The sequence below is a fragment of the Myxine glutinosa genome, chromosome 11 (assembly GCF_964187855.1).
Source record: "Myxine glutinosa chromosome 11, kmMyxGlut1.1, whole genome shotgun sequence".
In the NCBI taxonomy this organism is placed as follows: domain Eukaryota; kingdom Metazoa; phylum Chordata; class Myxini; order Myxiniformes; family Myxinidae; genus Myxine; species Myxine glutinosa.
This window is the reverse complement of record NC_136271.1, coordinates 19,458,824-19,481,364: the sequence shown is the minus strand read 5'-3', so window position 1 is coordinate 19,481,364 and position 22,541 is coordinate 19,458,824. Positions and strand designations below refer to the sequence as shown.

General features: G+C 50.6%; 1 protein-coding gene across 1 annotated transcript in view; it reads left to right on the top strand.

The window, feature by feature from the left end:
* The window catches only part of LOC137436088 (CUB and sushi domain-containing protein 3-like), a 1,358,203-nt gene that overhangs the window by 641,784 nt on the left and 693,878 nt on the right, over nt 1-22,541 (top strand). The window contains exon 15 of the mRNA XM_078786463.1: nt 4,482-4,676. Within this exon, the coding sequence (XP_078642589.1) occupies nt 4,482-4,676 (195 nt within the window). The remainder of the gene's footprint in view (nt 1-4,481; nt 4,677-22,541) is intronic.

Below are 22,541 nucleotides of genomic sequence, written 5' to 3'. Positions count from 1 at the left end.
TGGTGACACGGTGCCCCAGAAAATCGATTGTGGCGGCGCCGAACCGGCACTTTGCGGGGTTCACAATCAGGCCATGCTGGCCCAGGCGTTCGAAGAGCGTGCGGAGGTGGCGTAGGTGCTCTTCGTGGGACGCGCTGGCGACGAGGATATCGTCCAGGTAGACGTAGACAAAATCCAAGTCGCGCAGGACGCTGTCCATCAGTCGCTGGAACGCCTGAGCCGCATTCTTCAGACCGAAGGGCATGCGCAGGAACTCGAAGAGTCCGAATGGCGTGATGACCGCCGTCTTCGGGACGTCCTCCGGCCTGACGGGGACCTGATGGTAGCCGCGTATGAGGTCCACCTTCGAGAAGAAGGACCTGCCCGCCAAACGGGCGGAAAAGTCCTGAATGTGGGGGACGGGGTAGCGGTCGGGAGTCGTGGCGTCATTGAGACGGTGATAGTCCCCGCACGGTCGCCATCCCCCGCCGGGCTTCGGCACGATGTGCAGCGGCGACGCCCAAGCGCTCTCTGAGCACCGAACGATGCCGAGTCGCTCCAGGGTAGCGAACTCCGCTTTTGCCACCGCCAGCTTCGTCGGCTCGAGGCGGCGTGCCCAGGCGTAGACCGGTGGCCCGACGGTGGGGATGTGATGGGCCACCCCGTGCTTGACGGCCCCCGCCGAGAAGGTGGGCCGCGTGAGGGCCGGGAAGCCGGCGAGGAGGCGGGTGAATGCGTCCACTGCCGGAAGCGTACAGACCAACGTGGCCGGAACCGAATCGTTCGGCAAGCCGCTTGGCAAGCCGCTCGTTGAGCTGGGCAACGCACAAGCGAGCGAGCTGAACGTCTCGGCCTGGACAAGCCGTCTGCGCTTGACGTCGACCAGGAGCCCATTAGCGCACAGGAAGTCCGCGCCAAGCAGTGCCATGGGCACGTCGGCGGTGACGAACGTCCATCGGAAAACCTGCCCTCCAAACCGCAGAGAGAGGCAGCGTTTTCCGTACGTACGGATGGGCGTCCCGTTCGCGGCAAGCAGCGCGGGGCCCCCACCCGCGGCGTGCTTGTCTGACGTGCCGGCGGGAATGACACTCACCTGCGCTCCCGTGTCGCACAGGTAACGGCGCCCGGAGAAGGTGTCCGTTATGAACAGCAGGCTGCTCGAACGGCCGGCGCTCATCGCCACTATTGAGCGCCGGCCCGGGCGTTTCCCGACCCGTTGAAGGAGCACGGCGGATGACACCGCCGAGCTTCGTGGCCGAACTTGGCGTGGAACCAGCACCAGGTGGTGGAGCTGGAGGAGCGCGGCTGGCTCCGCCAGGCCGGTGGAGTCGACGGGTTTCCCCGCGGTGGCGGTTTTCGCCGCGGCGGTGGGCGGGGCGTGGCGGTGTTCACGAGGTGCGTATCAGCATGCTGCTGAACATCAGCGTGCTGCTGAACATCAGCGTGCTGTAGAAGATGATGCTGTGGAACATGCTGCTGAATATCAGCGTCGAAGGCCGTGACGGCCACGCCAACGCTCGCCGCGTGTCCGAAGTGGCGAAGTACTTGTCCGCCTCGGCCGCCAATGCTCGGGGTTCCGTTAGCCCGGTCCCGGCCAACGCGAGGCGAACCTGCGCTGGAAGTTGGCGACGGAAAAGCGCCCGGAATAGCGAACCGGGAGCTTCGTCGCCCAACAGTGACAGCATATGGTCCATTCGGACCGACGGGCGCGTCTCACCGAGCTCGGGGAGATCCAGGAGGCGGTCGGCCCGTGCGTCGTCCGTGAGGCTGAACGTGGCTAGGAGTAGCCGCTTGAGTGCCTCGTACTTGTGGCCTTTCGGTGGGTGGCGAAGGACGGACACAACTTGAGCGGCCGTGCCGGGCCCGAGGGAGGCGACGACGTGGCAATAGCGCGTGTCATCGCCGGTGAGGTGCCGAAGCTGAAATTGGGCTTCGGCCTGGACGAACCAGACTTCGGCCTGAGCCTCCCAAAATTCTGGAAGTTTGACGAAGTCGGCCATGGCGATGGCGTCGCGTGTGGAAGGATCGCTCCGGCAGATCCAACGTCGGGGTCACCAGTAAAGCGCGGCGTTACGCGCGCTGCTTGTGAGCAAGGAGGAAGCGGACAAGCGGTAACATATAAACGTCTTTATTGTAAGACTACACTGTAACACTGAACTCCTCCGGGCTGGTCGCCCGGTGTATATCATGAGGCCACGCCTACCCCTCGGGCGTGGCCACCGCCCACTTGGTGCGTGGAATGATGTCACCACGCCAGTGGGCTTTTGTGTCCGCCACAATATAACCTTTTTGTTTGGCCTTGTGTGTTTAGTCCGAATATCAGGTACTAAAAACACAAACAAACAAAAACAACCTGTGCCCCCACTAGACCACCTTTTTAGACCCGTCACTGATTAGGGCCTTTATTTTCATCATCTCTGCTTTCCTTATTACACCTTTCATCAATTTCCATATATTGTGGGACACTGCACATTCACAACTGTCAGTATAATCTCAGTCTGTATCAGAGGTTGTGCCATGTAATGTTTCAACGCTAACCACCATGGTCATATCAGTCTTTATTCCACGACATAATGGGTCAAAGGGAACAGTCTTTTGCTTCAGGTGCAAAATACCTCAATTTTTAATGCCTTTTTATAACTAGAAGGGAATTGCCAAAAATTTAAATAAAAAAATTCAAAATACCACAAAAGGAACAATAAATTCTCGTGTTTTAATGAAAAGTTAATTTTCGTTTGGTTTGCCCTTGAAATATTGAGATAGAGTACGGCGGCACTGTGTGCTGGTATGCTGGTGTGCTGGTATGCTGGTATGCTGGTATGCTGGTGTGCTGGTATGCTGGTGTGTTGGTATGCTGGTGTGCTGGTATGCTGGTATGCTGGTGTGCTGGTATGCTGGTATGCTGGTATGCTGGTGTGCTGGTGTGCTGGTGTGCTGGTATGCTGGTGTGCTGGTATGCTGGTATGCTGGTGTGCTGGTGTGCTGGTATGCTGGTGTGCTGGTATGCTGGTGTGCTGGTATGCTGGTATGCTGGTGTGCTGGTATGCTGGTGTGCTGGTATGCTGGTATGCTGGTGTGCTGGTGTGCTGGTATGCTGGTATGCTGGTATGCTGGTGTGCTGGTATGCTGGTGTGCTGGTGTGCTGGTATGCTGGTATGCTGGTATGCTGGTGTGCTGGTATGTTGGTATGCTGGTATGCTGGTATGCTGGTGCAACTCTTTTCCTATCATACTAAAATATATATTTCAGTTAATTATCGAAGGTTGGGTGCTTGTGGATGTTAAATTGCATGAAGTTCATGATAAGCTTGGGGTAGTACTAAGTATAAAATATGGATTCAATTGATAGACCAGCCGAAGAAGGTATGAATATGACGCAGGCAAAATAGGCCAAATAACCTGCTCCTGTGTTTATATTTCCTTGATTATCCTCGAAAGGTTACTGCACTCACTGTGAGCTACAGCCACTTTATACACAGATGTGAGATTTCGGAGTGCTATTTTGAGCAGCCTAATTCAGTATCTAATCTACCATATAAAACACAATATCCGTTTGTGTGTTTGTCTGTCCCCCTTCATAAGGGTAGGTTTTAAAGGCCAATCTTTTAACACGAAAGCGTGTTCACTACAGTCTGTTTTTGAGGATAAAACAAACTCGAGAGACGTTTTCCATAAAAGAGTATTTATGTTTCTTCTATTGGAAATGTAGACGGTGGCTTGCAAACCGAGCATCAACGGCGGTGTACAGAAACGTTTTTTTAAAATAACAATAAATGCAAGGTGCAGGGAGGTGAAATTCGCTGAAAGTGATGGGCAACACACACACACACACACAGAGTAAAATGAGTGTTCATTTATGTCCATAAGATGTCTAATAAATAAAGAAGATATAAGCACACCCTACACTAGGCCAAGGCTTCAGACTGCGGCACGCTCACGAGGCTGCACCATCAAATAAACTGTTTCAACCTGTCATATTTGATGGGCTTTGTACGAGTAATATAATAATAATCATACAGTATGAGGTCCCTTTCATGAAACTTCAACACAGGAGGAAGCTACTAGGCCCATCAAAGCCTGCACTGCAATTACCAACCCATCTCTGTTTGTCCATTCTCCATTGTTTTTAAATGCTCAGTGTCCGCAGCAAGAAAGCAGCATGTAGCAGCATGTTTTGTATTTGGTATGAATTGGCCAGGGTTTGAACCGCCAACCTCCCAGACTTTAAATGAATGCCATTTGAGTCAGATTTGGTAGTATAAGTGTGATTTTGATGTTTTTCCAGCAAATTGGTGCTGCACTATTTCCTTTGGGGGTTCTATTCAGGTATCATGTCTGAACTCACCTAGTAATGAAAATCCCGTGAGCTCGATTGAACAAGGAATCAACTTCGGGTTATGACAGATGGATATGTATGAACTTTCTTGTGCTTTCCTAAATAATATTGCTGCCAAGTGCAGCAGGTTTAACTTATGAATCCATTTGTGTCCACCGACTTTACAGCCTTTGCCCACAACGAGTGTTTTGATCCGGGGATTCCAGTAAATGGCAAGAGGTTTGGAGAAAGTTTTTTGCTCTGGAAGTCCATTTCATTCGCCTGTGAAGAGGGTTTTATCCGCAACGAGGGTCCAGAGGTCCTAACATGTGTTTCACGCGAAGACAACGTCTCCTGGGATGGGCCGATACCAAAGTGTGAAGGTAAGAGTTTGAGTCATGAATACCTGTGCAGTCATACAGTGAATCTGTTTTTTCTTGAGGGTGTCATTCATTAATTAGTGTTCTGTGATGTGATTCATCATTATATTTGTACTCAAAGGTGTTTTAATTTTTTTAATTGTTTGCACACTGACCACAATTGTTCCAGGGAAGGAACCAAACTTTACACACAGAACATATGTATATAATGACATGTGAAATCTTTCGACATATATATGTATATATGTATATACACATACATGCATACATACACACACACAAATTCTGACAATGTGGAAGGAAGCTAAGGAAGCTCATCTTTTGAGGTATGGAGTTGTCTTCTCTCCCTAAGACTGATTTATAGCCGGCGAAGCCGGTGTTGTGAATGAACGCGTACGTATTATGTTGAAAAGCCAGATTTTGCTGGATCCTTTGAGAATTTCGAAGCTTTGACGCACCAAATCGCTCCATGGAGGCCGCCATCTTGCGGATGCGGAAGTATGCATAAAAAATTGCGAAAAAGTTCAATAGGAGCTTGTTTCACCCGTCTTTGTTTGATTTACAATCTTATACACCTCGAATTTGTAATTAAAATACTTTAAGACCACCCTCGTTCCCCAGCCCCCTACGGGCCCTGGTTATCTTCAGCGAAAATCTTCACCAAACACCGGAACCAATGAGATTCGAGCATTTGAAAAAACATTTCAAAAAAGCTTATTACCGGTACCGCGTTTCGGAGATTGAAAACGGCGTCAAATATTCTAAAATTGACGAAGAATTATTTTTTAGAAATCTCGCGGCCGTAGGGGGTAGTTTTTCACGGCCGGAAATATCCGAAGTTGAGACGGAATTCACCGAATTAATCAAGAAGTAAATTTTATAAATTTTAATCTCATCCAGAATGCAAATGGTGTCATTTTGAACTAGGTACGCTACCGACTACACCTACCTACTTCCAACTACCTAACCTACTGATGCCACAGTGATGGGTAAAATAGTGGCAAGAGGCTTTTGCTCCGCCGGCTCATTGCGGCTTTGCAGTAGGGTCATATTATTTGTTGTCACGTGATATTTCCTTCCAAAGAGCCATAATATTCACCACATACTGTATATTGATCTTCAGACTGCAGCACAATAATATTGTTACGGTCCGCGGATAAGGATGTTGTTTGCCGAGCGGAGGCACCGCGGCCGAACAGTTACCCCGATTAACCCTTCCCGAACGTTGGCTGGATCGCGCCACAGATATTCAATATGGAAAAGACAAAAGCGACATGGATGTGAAGAAGAAGAAGAAGATGAAAAAAGGTTGAAAATACTACTAAATTTATTCCTACTATATACAGGCTCAAAAAAACCAAGGAGAAGGAAAGATAATAAAATAATATACAGAAGGTATTAGAGACACAGTGAAAATTACTAGCTTAACTATACAAGCTTAACTTATTCCCTGGACAGAACAAACAGAACAAACTCACGTACACGAATGGGGAATTGCAGAGTGGATTGGCTGGAAGGAGGTGTGTGGCTGGAGGGGGGGGGGGGGGGGGGGGAAGGCACGGAGCTGGCTGGAGCTTGATCCCGCACGGGACGTCGGACTGGACCTCGACGGCCGCTGATGCCACCGATCCTGTCGTGTGCGCGGGATCACGGGTCGGAGCTGCTTGGTGGAGCCGACGCGCTGGTGGGGGGGTCTGGCATGACGGGTTCTCTCCTCTCTCTTTCTTGGTCCAGCCACTCTTTCTCTCTCTCTTGGCCCAATCACTTCTCACCACCGACAACTCAACGCAACCAACGCAACCACTCAACGCAACCACTGACCACCACTGACGACCAACTAACGACCAACTCTGACCAAAACCACACAACTCAGCTCTTCCCAACTTCTTGCGCGCGCGCCTTTATAGCGCCTCTGGCGATTAAGCCGCCGGTTTTTAGGACACGCCCATCGGTGTGCTCACCTCGGCCCTGGTTGGTCGCGCGACCCTCTGGCTCCGCCCTTGATGAAGACGGGCGGGCACGCCTTTCTTCCCCAACTCGAGCACATGTTCAATGGCGGCTTTGGGGCGAAAACAACCCACAGCTGTAACAAACTGGCCAACTGCCCAGTGCAGTTGGCAATGGAGACTTGGAGGGGATGTAATTGGCAGATTGAGGCTTGGCCATGACGAAAGGGGAAATGGAGGTTTTTGGGAATGGGAATGAAGAATGAAGGGAATCTATCTTTTTCACTCGGTGCAATGGAGTGTCATTTTAATGGAAGGCAAGGCCTTACCCTAAAACACATAATAAGGATATAAACTACTGAACAGGGATATTATAGTGTCCTTCAATGTATGCTTTATGGAATTAACTACTGGGACGCCCTTTGACCTTTACACAACACTGGAGGCAGGAGGGGCCAGAATCAAGCAATGTTACACAACAATTTACCACAATACAACACAATAAAAAAACTCAATCCTCATTTCCGCAACAATATCACCACTACCTATACTTTCAGTCTCTGGTGTTGGCCTAGCAGTTAGGGTGCCGGCTTGGGATCTTAGGATCCTGGGTTCGAATCCCGGTCGATCGCTGAATTAACGCCAGGGGGGTTGACTCAGCCTGTCATCCTTCCGAGGTCGGCAAATTGAGTACCAGCTTGCTGGGATGAATGATCCCAGTTAGAATAGGTACACCGTATCCCTGCGCATTGTAAGAGGCGACCAAGGGTTGGTGCCAGGAAGGGCATCCGGCCATAAAACATTGCTTCAAACAGGGAACCATGATTGTCATGGGGCCCGCAAGGCTAACCCCCGCTCTAGCGGGGAAAATGGTCTTAAAACGATCATTCATTCATTCATTCTATACTTTTAGTCTCTCTGTAGGATTGAGATTTCTGATTGCTTGCATGACAACCAAGCATAGTGTACAACAGCAACACATGACTACTACAGATCATATTTTTTATGCCTCCGTCCCCGAAGTCATTATGCCAGAGTCATTATGTTTTCGGGTTGTCCGTCTGTCCGTCCGTACGTGTTAAACCTCGTTTTTCTCAGCAACCATATGTCCGATTGAGATGAAACTTTCAGGGTAGGAGTGACACTCATGCAGAATGTTTATATGATAATTGTGATGTCATAGGTCACGTGGTATGGCATTCATCTTGGATTAAAGGCAAATAATTAAAATATTATTTCTCGGAAACCGCTGAATGGAAAAATTTGAAACTTGGAACATTGTCAAGTACTCCTAATGGGGACCAAATGCATGATAATGATGACATCATAGGTGAAGTGGTATACCAGCCAAAAATGTTTTAATAAAATTCATTATCCTAAAAATTTGAAATTGCATGCACATGATCCATAGGTCATGTGGTATAGCAGCCATCTTGGATTTGTTGCTGTTTCAGTTTGGTCCATGATATCTTCTATTCACACCTGTTTTTGGAAGTTTTTATGAGTGAGAGATAACTTTTCTGGCTTGTTGTGTTCATGCTTGTACACAAATTGTATTCGTTAGTCTGATTAACCTTTCACATACTCTGATAATCCTGCAGTCATCGCTCTGTGCATTTGATTGAGTTCCCTCCTGCCGCCACCTTCTCCTTTCCACGGCAGGTACATTTTTGAAGGCAATGATTTTTGTAGAACATTTTGTGGATAGTGAGGAGTTTCCTTGTTTTGATATCTAGTTTTTTTAGTTCTGCTTGTGGCCAGTTTACTATTCCGCAATTGTATTGGAACACTGGTACTGCGAGTTGGTTTATGGCTTTGATTTTGTTCCTTGGGGTGAGATATGTTTTCAGAATCAGCCACGTTATATGCAGGTATTCTTTGGTAATTGTTTGGTGCAGTTTTTACGACATATTTGGTGGCCCTCTTCCACTCCAGGGTATTTGTAAGATGCTTCATTGTCTCGCTCTTGTATTGTTCTATCTAGGTCAATTTTTATGTTGTCCGTTTTTTTATCTACCTTGGAAAAATGTGTACTTGGCACACTTAGCTAGGCCAAATTTCATTTGGATGTCGTCGGAGAACTTTCACCAATTTCAGTTGTACTGCCAATTTTTCGTTGTTCGGTGCAGAGAGTTTTAAGTCATCCATATATAGTAGATGTGTCACGTTTCTTATTTCATTGGATGTTATTTTATTCGATGTTAGGGTGCATCTGTGTCCTTGCTCATTAATGAGGTTGCTTAGGAGATCCAGAGCGAGGCCAAGCAGGAGGGGGGTAGGAGTGGCAAAAATGACTCCTGCATCATATCTTCACTCCTTGTATGCCAATCTTTCTTTCCTTCTGAGTGCTTCAGGATTAGTGTGGTATTCCATAGTTCCATTGCTTTCTCAATCAGCTTGATTATTTGTGGATTTATCATGTACATTTACATGCATTTTATCATCCATGAATCTGGGACACTATTAAAAACTTTTTTATATAGTCTAATAAGAATAATAATAATAATAATTCATTTATTTTGTATAGCGCTTTTCCAGAAGCCCAAAGGCGCTTTGACAGAGTGGCAAACATAATGCATAACAATACATGAAAACAACAATTGCAAAAAGACAAGAATCAATAGGGAAATATTTAAAGCAAAAGGAGGGAGAAGGAGAAGAGATAGTCAGGGGTTAAATGCTGTGGGTTGAATGTTGAATGCAGTGTTGAACAGGTGGGTCTTTAGTGATGTTTTGAATGTGGTGAGTGAGGAGGAGTCTCTGATGGTGTGAGGTAGTGAGTTCCAGAGGGTGGGAGCAGCGATGGAGAAGGCCCTGTCCCCCCAGGATCTGAATTTGGTCCGGATGGAGGGGGTCAGGAGGTTGGTACCAGCAGAGCGGAGGTTGCGGGTGGGAGTGTGTCTGGAGAGGAGGTCAGCCAGGTAGGATGGGGCCAGGTTATGGAGGGCTTTGTATGTCAAGAGGAGGATTTTGTACTGGATTCTCTGGGGGATGGGGAGCCAGTGAAGCTTGTAAAGGACGGGGGTGATGTGGTCACGGGTCCGGGAATGGGTGAGTAGACGGGCAGCGGAGTTCTGAATGTATTGGAGTTTATTGGTGATTTTTGAGGGTGAACCATAGAGGAGGTTATTGCAGTAGTCCAGACGGGAGGTGATGAAGGCGTGGATGAGGGTTTCTGCAGCCGTGGAGGAGAGGGATGAGCGGAGACGGGCAATGTTTTTCTCCCTCCGGGCAAAGGACGGGCAAAGTCTATCCATGCTGCGGACAATTTGGTTCTTCTCGTATTGCAATTTATGAATATCGCCTTGTTTAGGAGTAGGTGGTCTATTGTTCCATAACATCCTCTCTTGCATCCCCTCTGTTTTGCCTCTTGTCCTCCTTGTTGTGTTAGGTGGTGGTACATTGTTTATATGATGATTCCTGTTAAAAGTGTGTATGTTGTTGGTAGACAAGTTATTGGCCGGTATTTGTGGGGTAGTTGGGTCTCTTCAGATTTTGGGATGAGGAAGGTGTTACCCTCTGTTAGCCATTCATTCGTTTCCTGATCCCCTTGGATAAGTTCATTGAATGCTCGAGCGTAGTGAACGTGGAGACCATCAATTTGTTTTAGCCAGAAGTATTGGAGAATTTTAGCCAGAATTATTGCTGGGGGCATTTCCTCGAGATGTTGCTTATTCTCTTCCATGTTTCGGATCCACTCAGCCTCCTTATTGTGGTCTTTTTTCCATCTTCATAAATTTATTTCCAGAATTGTTCCAGTTCGTCCTTTTCAGGAGGGGACGACACATTCTGCTTCTGTTTCCGTAGTTCACGGCAGAATATTTTCGGGTTGTTTTCAAATATCTGGTTTTGTTTTCTCTTGCTATTCGCCTCGTCGTAGTTTTTTTTTATTCTTCCTTACTATAATTTTTATTTTCAGTTTGTTTCGTTACTTTCTTTTCTTGTATATCTGGGCCATGACGTGTACTCAGAATAGACTTACCTTTGTGTAAGACATTTAATTGAATAAATGGGAAAAAATTGCAAAGTGTGATATTTTCTGAAATAAATTGTATAATTGTTAATTTAAAACAGACAACAGAAATCATTGCCCAGAATGTTTGCCGATTGGGTGAGCAATTAAACATTAATCCGCGCATTGACACATGGAACAATTATTCAATCAATAATGAGCACGCACTCACCAATTACATTTGATTCATCCCTTTCAATCATAATCATATGTATCCATCCTTACTATGTCATCTTAATATGATAACAATGATGTAAAAAAACTATTTGCATTCCTAATTTAATCCGAAAGGTCGTCCCACAAAGTCGTTCCAATAATATGCACAACACAGCTCCTTAATATTCATGACCCCTCAAGTATCATTGGCAGCAATGTGTTGTGACAGTGTCAGGGAGGAATTAATACCTCTATTGTTCTGACTCATTGCCAGTTATTCTAACTATTATAGTTGATCGAGCTTTCTTTATTACTCCAAATCGACTTATCTATGAATGAAGGAATATATTTATTTTCCATAAGCAGAAGTTGATAGATACAATGGATCCACTGTCTCCATGGAAATACACGTAGTTAAATGAGTGGTCACACGATCCTGTAAGCCATTAAACAAGGATATTAGGGGGCCATTTGGCCATAACTGCTGCATTGCACCCCGGAGTTCATTTTTGCTACACGTGCAAAACGTTTTTTTTTTTTTTCTCTGTGTTTCTTGCCTTTGCTCATTCTTCCTCCAAGTGTCCCTCTGTTGTGCCTTTCCTGTTGGTGTGTTTACCTCATTTACACTGTGTTCTTGTATTTATTGCTTTGCTTATTTACGACTTAATCCAAACTAAGAAAAATCGTATTGATCATTTACCAAAGTGTAATTGACCCAATATTGATCAGGTGATACAACATGCGTGTATGTATATATATATATACATATGTGGCCACACATATATATATATATATATGTATATATATATATATATATATATATATATATATATATATATATATATATATATATATATATATATATATATATATATATGTAGCGGCTACCGCTGGGTATACACAATCGCCTTGCACCTACCGAGGACGCGGAGCGATCACCATGCCGGGCTCGCCCAGGACGCCCGGGCATGCCCGCTCTCGACTTGCCAGGCCACGCCCGGGCATGCCCGCTCTCGACTTGCCAGGCCCTCGTCCGGGACGCCCGGGCATGCCCGCTCTCGACTTGCCAGGCCTCGTCCAGGACGCCCGGGCACGCCCCCTCTCACCTTTCCCGGGCAAACGCTCCGGGATAATGTGTATATATATTGCTGCCCGATAAACGGGCTTTTCAGAGTACCCGAGTTGATTTGACACAATAAAGAAACTCGGACGAATTCCAGCTTTTTGTCGCGTCCATTCTTTCGATTTACGTTGGAGCATAGCTCCTACATTGGTGACCCGACATGGACACGGCAGTTGCCCTCAAACTGCCTACCTTCTGGGAGGCTCACGCGGCGGTTTGGTTTGCCCAGGCGGACTCCCTGTTCGCCCTGCGAGGCATCACGGCCGACGACACCAGCTTCCACCATGTGGTAGCAGCACTCGGCTCAGCCACCGCGGCCCGTGCCCTGAGCCTCCTCGAGCGCCCGCCAGCCGCTGACAAATACGACGCGATTAAAAAGCTCCTCCTCGACGCCTTCACCCTCTCATCAGCGGAACGCGCACGGTGCCTGCTCGACCTGCCCGAGCTCGGCGACACGCGCCCGTCCGAGCGAATGGACTACATGCTTTCGCTGCTCGGCGAGCACTCTCCGGCATTCCTGTTCCGGGAGCTGTTCCTCCGTCAGCTGCCTAGCCCGGTACGCCTCGCCCTGGCAAGCACGACGATCACGGATCCCCGCGCCCTCGCCAGGGAAGCCGACAAGATCTCCGCGGCAGGCCAACGCATTGGAGCAGCGACCTGGAGCCCACCGCCATCCGAAGCAACGCCCATGGCGCCCGAGCACCCGGCACGGTCGACGACCGAACTGCCGACGCAATTGGCGGCCGCTACGCCGCGCCGACCACCTCCAGCACGACGACCGGAGCCTCCACCTGACCAGGCGTGGTGTTATTATCATGCCAGGTTCGGACAGAAGGCCCGGACATGCCGACCCCCGTGCACCTTCGGCAAGCCGGGAAACGGCCGGGCCGGAGTTCATTACCAGCCATGAGCGCCGGCCACACGGGCAACTTACTTTTCATCACGGACAAAGCGTCCGGACGGCGCTTCCTGTGTGACACCGGCGCCCAACTGAGCGTCATACCCGCCTCCGATCAGGACAGGCAGTCTGCGGTTTGCGGCCCCTCCTTGGTTGCGGCCAACGGATCGGTCATCCGCACCTTCGGCCCGCGCAAAATCACCCTCTGCTTCGGTGGCCAACGCTTTAATTGGACTTTTGTAACCGCAAGCGTGCCCATGGCTCTGCTAGGTGCCGACTTCCTCGGCGCACACAGACTGCTGGTGGACGTCCAACGGCGTCGCCTCATCAACGCCGAGACCTCCAGCGCCCTGGCATGCACATTGAGCAGCTCCGCTCCGACCGAGCTGGCATGCGACCTCCCGGCGGCGAACGAGTTTGCTCGCCTGCTCGCGCAATTCCCGGCCCTCACGCGGCCGACGTTTTCAGCCGTCGCAGTGCGGCATGGGATCGAGCACCACATACCAACCACGGGCCCGCCGGTCTACGCCAGAGCCCGCCGCCTCGACCCGGCCAAGCTCGCCGTGGCAAAGGCCGAGTTCGACGCGTTGGAGCACCTCGGCATCGTGCGGCGCTCCAATAGCGCGTGGGCCTCGCCACTGCACATCGTGCCAAAGCCGGGGGGGCGGATGGCGCCCGTGTGGCGACTACCGCCGCCTCAACAACTCTACCACCCATGACAGGTACCCGATCCCGCACATCCAGGACTTTTCCGCCCTTTTGGCGGGACGGGTCATACTTTCCAAAATTGACCTGGTACGGGGATACCACCAAGTACCTGTCCGGGCAGCCGACGTCCCGAAGACGGCCGTCATCACGCCGTTCGGCCTGTTCGAATTTTTGAGGATGCCGTTTGGCCTCAAGAACGCGGCCCAGGCCTTCCAGCGCTTAATGGACGGCGTGCTGCGCGACCTGCCATTTCTTTTCGTCTATCTGGACGACATCCTCGTCGCCAGCACGTCCCATGCCGAGCACCTCCTCCACCTCCGAACACTGTTCGGTCGCCTCAGCGAGCACGGCTTAATTGTCAACCCGGCCAAATGCCACTTCGGCACGACGACCGTTGACTTTTTGGGCCACCGCATCACCAAGACCGGGGCCGTGCCGCTGCCGACCAAGGTCGAGGCCATCACCACGTTCCCGCGTCCCCGTTCCATCAAGGCCCTACAAGAGTTCCTCGGCATGGTGAATTTTTATCACCGATTCGTGCCCCGCGCTGCTTAGCTCATGCGGCCCCTTTATGAGGCCCTCCGGGGCAAGCCAGCCAAGCATGACATTGTTTGGTCCGCGGCCATGGACGCGGCCTTCGCGAGCGCAAAACGGGCCCTCGCCGACGCAACGCTGCTGGCTCACCCGGTGCTCAACGCGCCCATCGCCCTCACTACGGACGCCTCCAACTCCGCGGTGGGCGCCGTCCATGAACAATGGGTGGACGGGGTTTGGCAGCCGCTCACTTTTTTCAGCCGACAACTCCGGCCGAACGAGTTAAAATACAGCACGTTCGACCGCGAGCTGCTCGGTCTATTCCTGGCCGTTCGCCATTTCCGACACCTCCTGGAGGGCCGCCTGTTCACGGCTTTCGTCGACCACAAGCCGTTGGTCTACGCAATGGCCAAAGTCACGGAGCCGTGGTCGGCCCGCTAGCAGCGCCACCTCTCCGCCGTGTCGGAATTCACCACGGACATCCGGCACATTGCCGGCAAAGACAACGCCGTGGCTGACTGTCTTTCTCGGGCCAGCGCGAACGCGGTCCACCTCGGCGTGGACTTCGCGCTCATGGCGGCCGACCAGACCACCGACACCTCGGTGCAGGCCCTCTGGGCGGTGGACACGGGCCTCCGCCTGGCCGACATCCCCTTCGCGGGCACCGTCCTGCTCTGCGACGTCTCCCAGGGCCAGCCTCGCCCCATCGTGCCCGTTTCCTGGCAGCACCGCATCTTCGCCTCCATCCACGGCCTTTCTCACCCGGGCCGGAAAGCTTCTCAGAAGCTGGTGTCGGCGCGTTTCGTCTGGCACGGCCTTCGACGGAACGTCCGCGACTGGGCCAACGCCTGCACGGCCTGCCAGCGGGCCAAGGTCCACCGCCACACCCAGGCCCCGCCAGCACCTTTCACCGTGCCTGCACGGCATTTCGACCACGTCCACGTGGACCTGGTGGGTCCCCTGCCCCCATCGCGGGGGTTCACCCACCTGCTCACCATGGTGGACAGGACCACCAGGTGGCCGGAGGCCGTGCCCCTCACCTCCACCACCACCGCCGACGTGGCGCAGGCGTTCATTGCCACCTGGGTCGCGTGCTTCGGCGCACCGGCGGACATCTCGTCCGACCGCGGCCCACAGTTCATGTCCGAACTTTGGGGCGCGGTCGTCCGCTCGTTGGGGGTCACGCTGCACCGCACCACGGCCTACCACCCCCAAGCCAACGGGTTGTGCGAGCGGTTTCACCGCTCCATGAAGGCCGCACTCAAGGCCGGCCTTCAGGACGACGGTTGGACCGACCGGCTGCCGTGGGTCCTTTTGGGCCTCCGCACGGCTCCCAAGGAGGACCTCCGGGCGTCCGCCGCCGAGCTCGTCTACGGCCAGCCGCTCCGCGTCCCGGGCGAGTTCGTGCCCGACGCTACCAGTCCCTGGTCTGCCGCACACCAGCGCTCGGACCTCCAGGAGGCCGCCCGACGATTTGCCCCCGTGCCAACGTCCCGCCACGGTGGCCCCCAGTCCTACGTCCCCCCGGCGCTTCGCACAGCGGAGTACGTCTTTGTGCATCATGACGCGCACCGGGGGCCACTCCAGCCGCCGTACGACGGGCCCTTCCGGGTCCTGCGACGGGGCGACAAGTCCTTCGTCGTCGACGTCGGCGGCCGGTCGGACCGGATCTCTGTAGACCGCCTCAAACCGGCGCACGTGGACGTCGACCGACCACCACGGTTGGCCCTTCCTCCGCGGCGAGGCCGCCCCCCGTCCACAGTTCCCCCCCCTCGACCACCCACCCCAGGATCGGACCCTCCCCCACGACCCTTCAGGGGTCGCTTCAGCCGGGTCATCCGGACCCCCCTTAAATTGACCCTGCCGGTGCAGGTCGATTCTGGAGGGGCGTGTGTAGCGGTTCCCGCTGAATGTACACAATCGCCTTGCACCTGCCAGGACGCGGCCAGGGCGCGATCGCCATGCCGGGCTCGTCCGGACGGGCCCAGACGCGCCTCTCCTGGGCATGCCCGGACTCGCTGTTCCCGGTTATGCCCGAACCTCCCGGGCACGCCCGGTCTCGTCTTTCCCGGGCATGCCCGCTCTCGCCTTTCCAGGGCTCGCCCAGAGCGCCCGGGCACGCCCAGCCTCGACTTGCCAGGCCGCGTCCAGGACGCCCGGGCATGTCCAGACTCGCCTTTCAAGGGCTCGCCCAGAGCGTCCGGGCATGCCCGCTCTCGCCTTTCCAGGGCTCGCCCAGAGCGCTCGGGCACGCCCAGCCTCGACTTACCAGGCCGCGGCCAGGACGCCCGGGCATGTCCAGACTCGCCTTTCCAGGACTCGCCCTTGACACCCGGGCATGCCCGGTCTCGGTTTTCCCGGGAAAACGCCCCGGCATAAATGTGTATATATATTGCTGCCCGATAAACGGGCTTTTCAGAATACTTGAGCTGTTTTGTTTCAATAAAGCAACTCGGACGAATTCCGTCTTTGGTCGCGTCAATTCTTTCGACTCGCGTTGGAGCGCAGCTCCTTCAACATCATCATTAACATATCTTATTCCCGATGGGGGGTACTTGACAATGAGCCATGTGTTTCCATGGAGTGGTTTTGGAGATATAGAGGTGCAAAGTTTTTTGGTTTTTCAAAGATGGTGCCCTACCACGTGACCTGTGACGTCATTATTATCATTAAAAATTCTACAGGAGGAGGCGCTCCTATGGTGAACAATTTGTGTTAATCGGACCAACGGTTGTAGAGAAAAAGCATACTCATGTTCTGTGCAGAAGAAACAGATAAACTAATGGACAAAAAAATGGACCCAAATGCAAAATACCCTCTCTGTCGTGGGTAAAAATCACACCTGTGTCTGAAGAGGTTCAGTTTGGCATTTCTAATATTAAATAGGCAAAGCCTAGAAACAAATGAAACCCTTTAGAATTACCCTTTAGAGCCCAATATAATTACCCTTTGGTACCCAATATAATTACCCTTTAGAACCCCTGAGAATTACCCTTAAGAATTACCTATTATAATTACCCTTTAGAACCCTTTAGAACCCAATATAATTACCCTTTAGAATTACCCTTTTAAACCCATTAGAATTACCCTTAAGAATTACCCTTAAGAATTACCTATTATAATTACCCTTTAGAACCCTTTATAATTAAACTCGGTGGGTTATAAAGGTTCGTTTTCTTCCCTTTTTAACGGACAAGTGGACGGATGGAAGGAAGGACATTGCAAGACATTGAAGCGCCTTCACCGCTTAAAAAGCAGTTACTCACTTTAGGGCTTAACACAGACAGAGAGTTAAGTGATCCAGGCATTAAAACCAACGTGATACTTATCACCCCAGAGTTTCATCATATTTTCCATATATTGAAGACGATCCATTCGTGTTACGTGCTTCAACCTGTGTTGGAATATCACTTTTTATTACTTTGCCGAACACTTTTCACATCAAAGGGAAATTACAGTTACCAGAAACTGCACTATTGCAGAGACGTCTTAACCCCTTATGTGGCCCTTCTTCCTCTTGAAGTTGTTTAGTTTTGTTTTTTTCTTCAGCAAGAATAAATTGTTTATTATTATTTTTTTTTTTTTATTTTTTTTTTTTTGTATACAAGATCGAGGCTCGTGAAAGAGCGAACATTAATCACACAGAAAGACAAACAGACACACAAAACAAATAACATCGGGAGCGGTAGACAAGATGGGGAGAGAGGGGGAAGGACACAAACACAACATTTGAGAGCAGGGACCGAGAGACATGGAGACATCGAGAGAACTGTGGGAGGGAGAGGGCTTTGGGGGGAAGGCATGGGAAGGGGGGGGGGGTGGGAGAGGTATAAAACATATGGACACTGCCAAGACTTCCAGGAAAGAAGTTGGAATTTCAAACAAGGTGGATCTGGGGTGAATTAGTGGGGGTAGAAAAGATCAAGGTTTTGGATGGGGGAAGATAAGAGATGGTGGTGAACAGCTGTTTTGAAGACCTGGAGGGAGGAGTGTGATTGAAGTGAGTGTGGGAGTTTGTTCCAGAGGCGGGAGAAAAGAGGAATGAAAGAGTGAAGGTGAGCAGAGAGCCGAGATTTCGGCAGTTTAACCATCAGAGGGTGGCTTGCAGATCTTGTGCGACCTGTAGGAATATTTGGGGGACAGAGCACAGAGAGAGCTGGGGGAGCAAGGCCGGAGAGGAGTCGGTAGAAGACAGAAAGACCACCTACCTGCCTGCGGTGAGTGAGTGAAAGGCCCTCAGAGATAGCTTCATCGCGGGAGATTCCAATGATTCTGAAAGCTTTGGATTCAACAGCGTGAAGCCGAGCCAGGTGTGAGGCAGGAGCACCAGCCCATAGGGGAGAACAGTATTCCATTGAGCTGCGGATGAAAGCCTTGTATGTGGTGAGGAGCTCAGGTGTGCCTAGGAAGGACTTCGCACGACGGAGGATGCCCAGTCGGCGACTGGCTTTGGAGGCCAGCTTGGAAATGTGGTTTTCCCAAGAAAGATCATGGCAGATGGTGAGACCCAAAAACTTGAGCGACAGAACTTCTTGGAGAGGATTGTTGAGAAAGTAGATGGGAGGGTTGTCCAGTCGATCTTTTCGGAGAGACATAGTAAGAGTGTGAGATTTGTCAGGATTGAAAGACATGTTCCACATGTTTGACCAGTCTGTGATTTTGTCCAGGTCTTCAGAGAGTGAGGAGGCTGCAGACTGCCGATCTGAGGGAAGAGGAATGGAGCGGCAGAGAGTGGAGTCATCAGCAAAGAGATACAGAGGATTTTCCAGAGAGTCGGAGAGATCATTGATAAAGACCAGAAAAAGCACAGGGCCCAGCACACTGCCTTGGGGAACTCCAGCCTGAACGGGAAGGGGAGATGAGAGAAATCCATTCAGGGCCACACGTTGACTACGACCAGAGAGGAAGTCCGCAAGCCATGCATGGAGATTTCCATGGATACCATAGGAGGAGAGTTTGGTGAGCAGAGCTGGGTGCCAGACCATATCGAAGGCACGTGATATGTCAAGGGAGACAGCTCTGATTTCCTGTTTGGCATTGAGGACCTCCATCCATTGTTGAGACAGCAGAAGCAGCATGTCCAGAGTAGAGTGACCTGGTCTGAAACCAAATTGATGATCAGAGATCAAGCCATTGGAGAAGAGGAAAGATTTCATATCCGAAGCAATGATGGATTCCATGACTTTGCTGATAATTGGGAGCAGGCTGATTGGTCTGTAGTTGCAAGGATCTGTTTTTGCACCTTTTTTGTGTAAAGCGGTAATGTTTGCTGATTTCCAGGATGCTGGCAGATGACCTTGAGCAAAAGATAGGGTGAAAAGAACAGAGAGAGGGTGAGATAGAGCGGCAGAGCAGGATTTTAGGACCCGTGGGCTGATGCCATCTGGTCCAGTTGCAGAATCAGAGTCGAGGTTTGACAAAAACTCCTCCACCTTGTCAGGAGAGAAGGTCACAGAGTCCAGGAGCAGTTTGGTTCGACTGGGAAAGGTGGGAACAGAGAGAGATGGGTTTGGGACTAAGGATTTTGAGGCAAACACAGAGTTGAGGCATTCGGCTTTGTCACGTGCGATGTCAACTGTGTGGCCATTTGAGGTAAGGGAGGGGATGGAGGGGGAACAAACACCAGAAACGGATTTGACCAGACGCCACCAGGATTTGGAGGAAGGAGACAGGTTTGAGAGTTCATTCTTGAGTGAGGAGAGATAGTGCTTCCTGGCACTCCTGAGGGTAGACACACACTTGTTCCGAGCTTGGTGGAAGGAACTGAGATTTCCTTCAGTTGGATTAGCCTTCCAAGAGGCAAAGGCAAGTTGTTTCAGGGCAACTGCCTCACCACAAGATTCAGTGTACCATGGACGGGAGGAAGGGTAAGACAACTGAAGGCGAGATGGGATAAATCTGTGCATGAGAGAGATCAGTTTGCTTTGGAAGAATTCCCAGGAAGAATTGATGTCAGAGGCAGTGGAGATGGGAGACCAATCCAGACGATTGATGGCTGCTTGAAGACCGTCCCAGTCGGCCTGAGTGAAATGCCAGACTCGTCGACGCTGAGGAGGCTCTCTGAGAATGGCCAGAGAGATGTCCACTTTGACAAGCACATGATCAGAAGAACCGATTGGAGCAGAAGAAGAGCAGCAGACATTAGCAGGGAAGTTAGTCATAATCAAGTCTAGAAGAGAAGATACTCCATTGGCTGAGATCCGGGTCGGGAAATTGACAGATTGTGTCAATCCCAGTGAGTCACAGAAGTCCTTTGCTGAGGTGCCATGACTGGTGAGAGAGGAACCCACACCCAACCAGGTGGCATGATGACAATTGAAGTCACCACATATGAGGAAGAGAGAGTTGGGATGAGTGGATAGAAGTTGGTCCATGTTGTCAGACAGTGAAATGTAGATGGAGTCATCACTGTTTGGGGGACTGTACAGAACACATATGAACAAAAGGTGGGAGCGGAGAGGAAGCCGTAGCCAGAGGTACTCCTGGGGGTGAGGAGGAGAGAGGGCAGTGCAAGGAGAGTGAGGAAGAGAGTTTTTGATAAAGATAGCCACCCCACCACCAGGCCGAGGCTCAGGTCTATCATACCGGAGGAGGGAGTAACCAGGAAGAGATATTAAGGAATCAGAGACATCTTGAAGGAGGAAAGTCTCTGTTAAGCAGATCAAGTCTGGATTGTCAGAAGCAACCTGTATGGAGAGATCAGTCAGGTTTGAGCGAAGGCCCCGGATGTTTGAGGTCCATACCGTTAATGAAGAGAGAGGGGGAGCATCGGGTACAGGACAGGGGAGGGGAGGAGTAGGGTAAGATGAAGGATGAGAGGGGGAGGTAGGGAGAGCAGTTGTTAGTGTGTCAGCGACTGCAGAAGAGTTCCAAGAAAGGGAAGGATGAGGAGGATGAAAGGTTTGAAGGTGAAGGGATGAGGCACAGTGAGGGGTTGTTTGAGGGGGGGCAGGGGAAAGAAGAAGGTTGGGGGGGGGTGGAGGTATGAGATAGAAGGGAGACGAAGTGGGGAGGAGGCAGCTTTGAGGAGGAGGGGGAAGGAGGGAGAATTGGAGAGGAATGGTATGGGGGGAGATTTGAATGGGAGGGGTTGGGGGGGAGTTTTGAAGGGGAGGAGTGAGGGGGGAGTTTAGGAGGGGAAGGGCAAGGGGGGAGTTCAGGAGTGGAAGGGCAAGGGGGGAGTTCAGGAGTGGAGGGGTAGGGGGGGAGTTTAAGAGTGGCGGGGCAAGGGGGGAGTTTAGGAGTGTAGGTGCAAGGGGGGGGATTTGGAGGGGAGGGGCAAGAGGGGAGTTTAGAAAGTGGATGATTAATGAAAGACGAACATTGAAAACAAATTGGGTTTGTTGTGATTTTCAAGTTAGCAATCCGGTTCAGAATGATGGAGGAGGGATGGAATGAATGTGAATTTAGACCATGTAGTGAGGGAGACGTATAAGATATTGAATTTCTTTTTTTTGAGGTGGAATGAGTTGGAGAGGAAATTGAGAAAAGCCTTTTAAATAGGAAGAAAAACAGCGTGTTGTAAAATACCACTGAGTAAAACACTGAAGGGGAAAGGTTATACATATTTAAATAATATTTAAACAGAACCGTGAACAATCTTATGTGCACAAAAATACCAACGGGGGGAGAGCCGAGAGGGACCACCACGAGTCACGTGAAGGGCAAACGGTCAATTTATTGATTACTTTCCGACAAATATGGCTTCGTTCTCACTTTTTTTCTCATACAGATTACTCTTTGTTCAATATTCACATTATTCTCATTCTTAGTTCTCATACAGATATCTATCTATAATTCCAGTAATCTCTGTCTGTACGTTTGTACGTCTGTTTGTCTGTGACCGCTGTTTCTCGACAACCACGGGTCCGATATACTTTTAACTTGCCAGGTATATTGCTGGGGACCCGAGGATGTGCCTTTTCAAGGTTTCATATTAATCGGACAATTACTTACCGAGCTATGTCCAAAAAACGATTCAACCAATCAGAGAGCAGCGAACGATCGCGTGTGCCGAACGTGGAGGACACACTCTGCCTCGGATGGCACATTTGAGAGCGTATTCATTTATTTCACGTTTGCAAACTATGTTGGCGCTATGTTGGCGTTAAACTATGTTTTAAAACTAATAAAACCGAATTTGCGATTCATTCGCTTTCCTGCGCGTTTGTGCACGCGATGGCGATTTCTTTACCAAACTCCGGAAGCCGTTCGCTTTGGACCAAACCATTGCATGTAAATAGAGGGGGGGGATTGTCACCGTACTCGCAAGCCGTTCGCTTTGGACCAAACCATTTCATGTAAATAGAGGGGGGGGGGGATATAATTTTAGATATAGATATAGTACGGGCAATGCCCTAGTTTAATACAATACACGCAATTTTAAATGCAGGAAAATACATTAGTGGAGAGTATTTTAAAATTTCTTTTTTGGGTACCAGCAGGGGGGTACCCGGTGTTGCACGGGTGATTTTTTTTTGGGGGGGTGGGG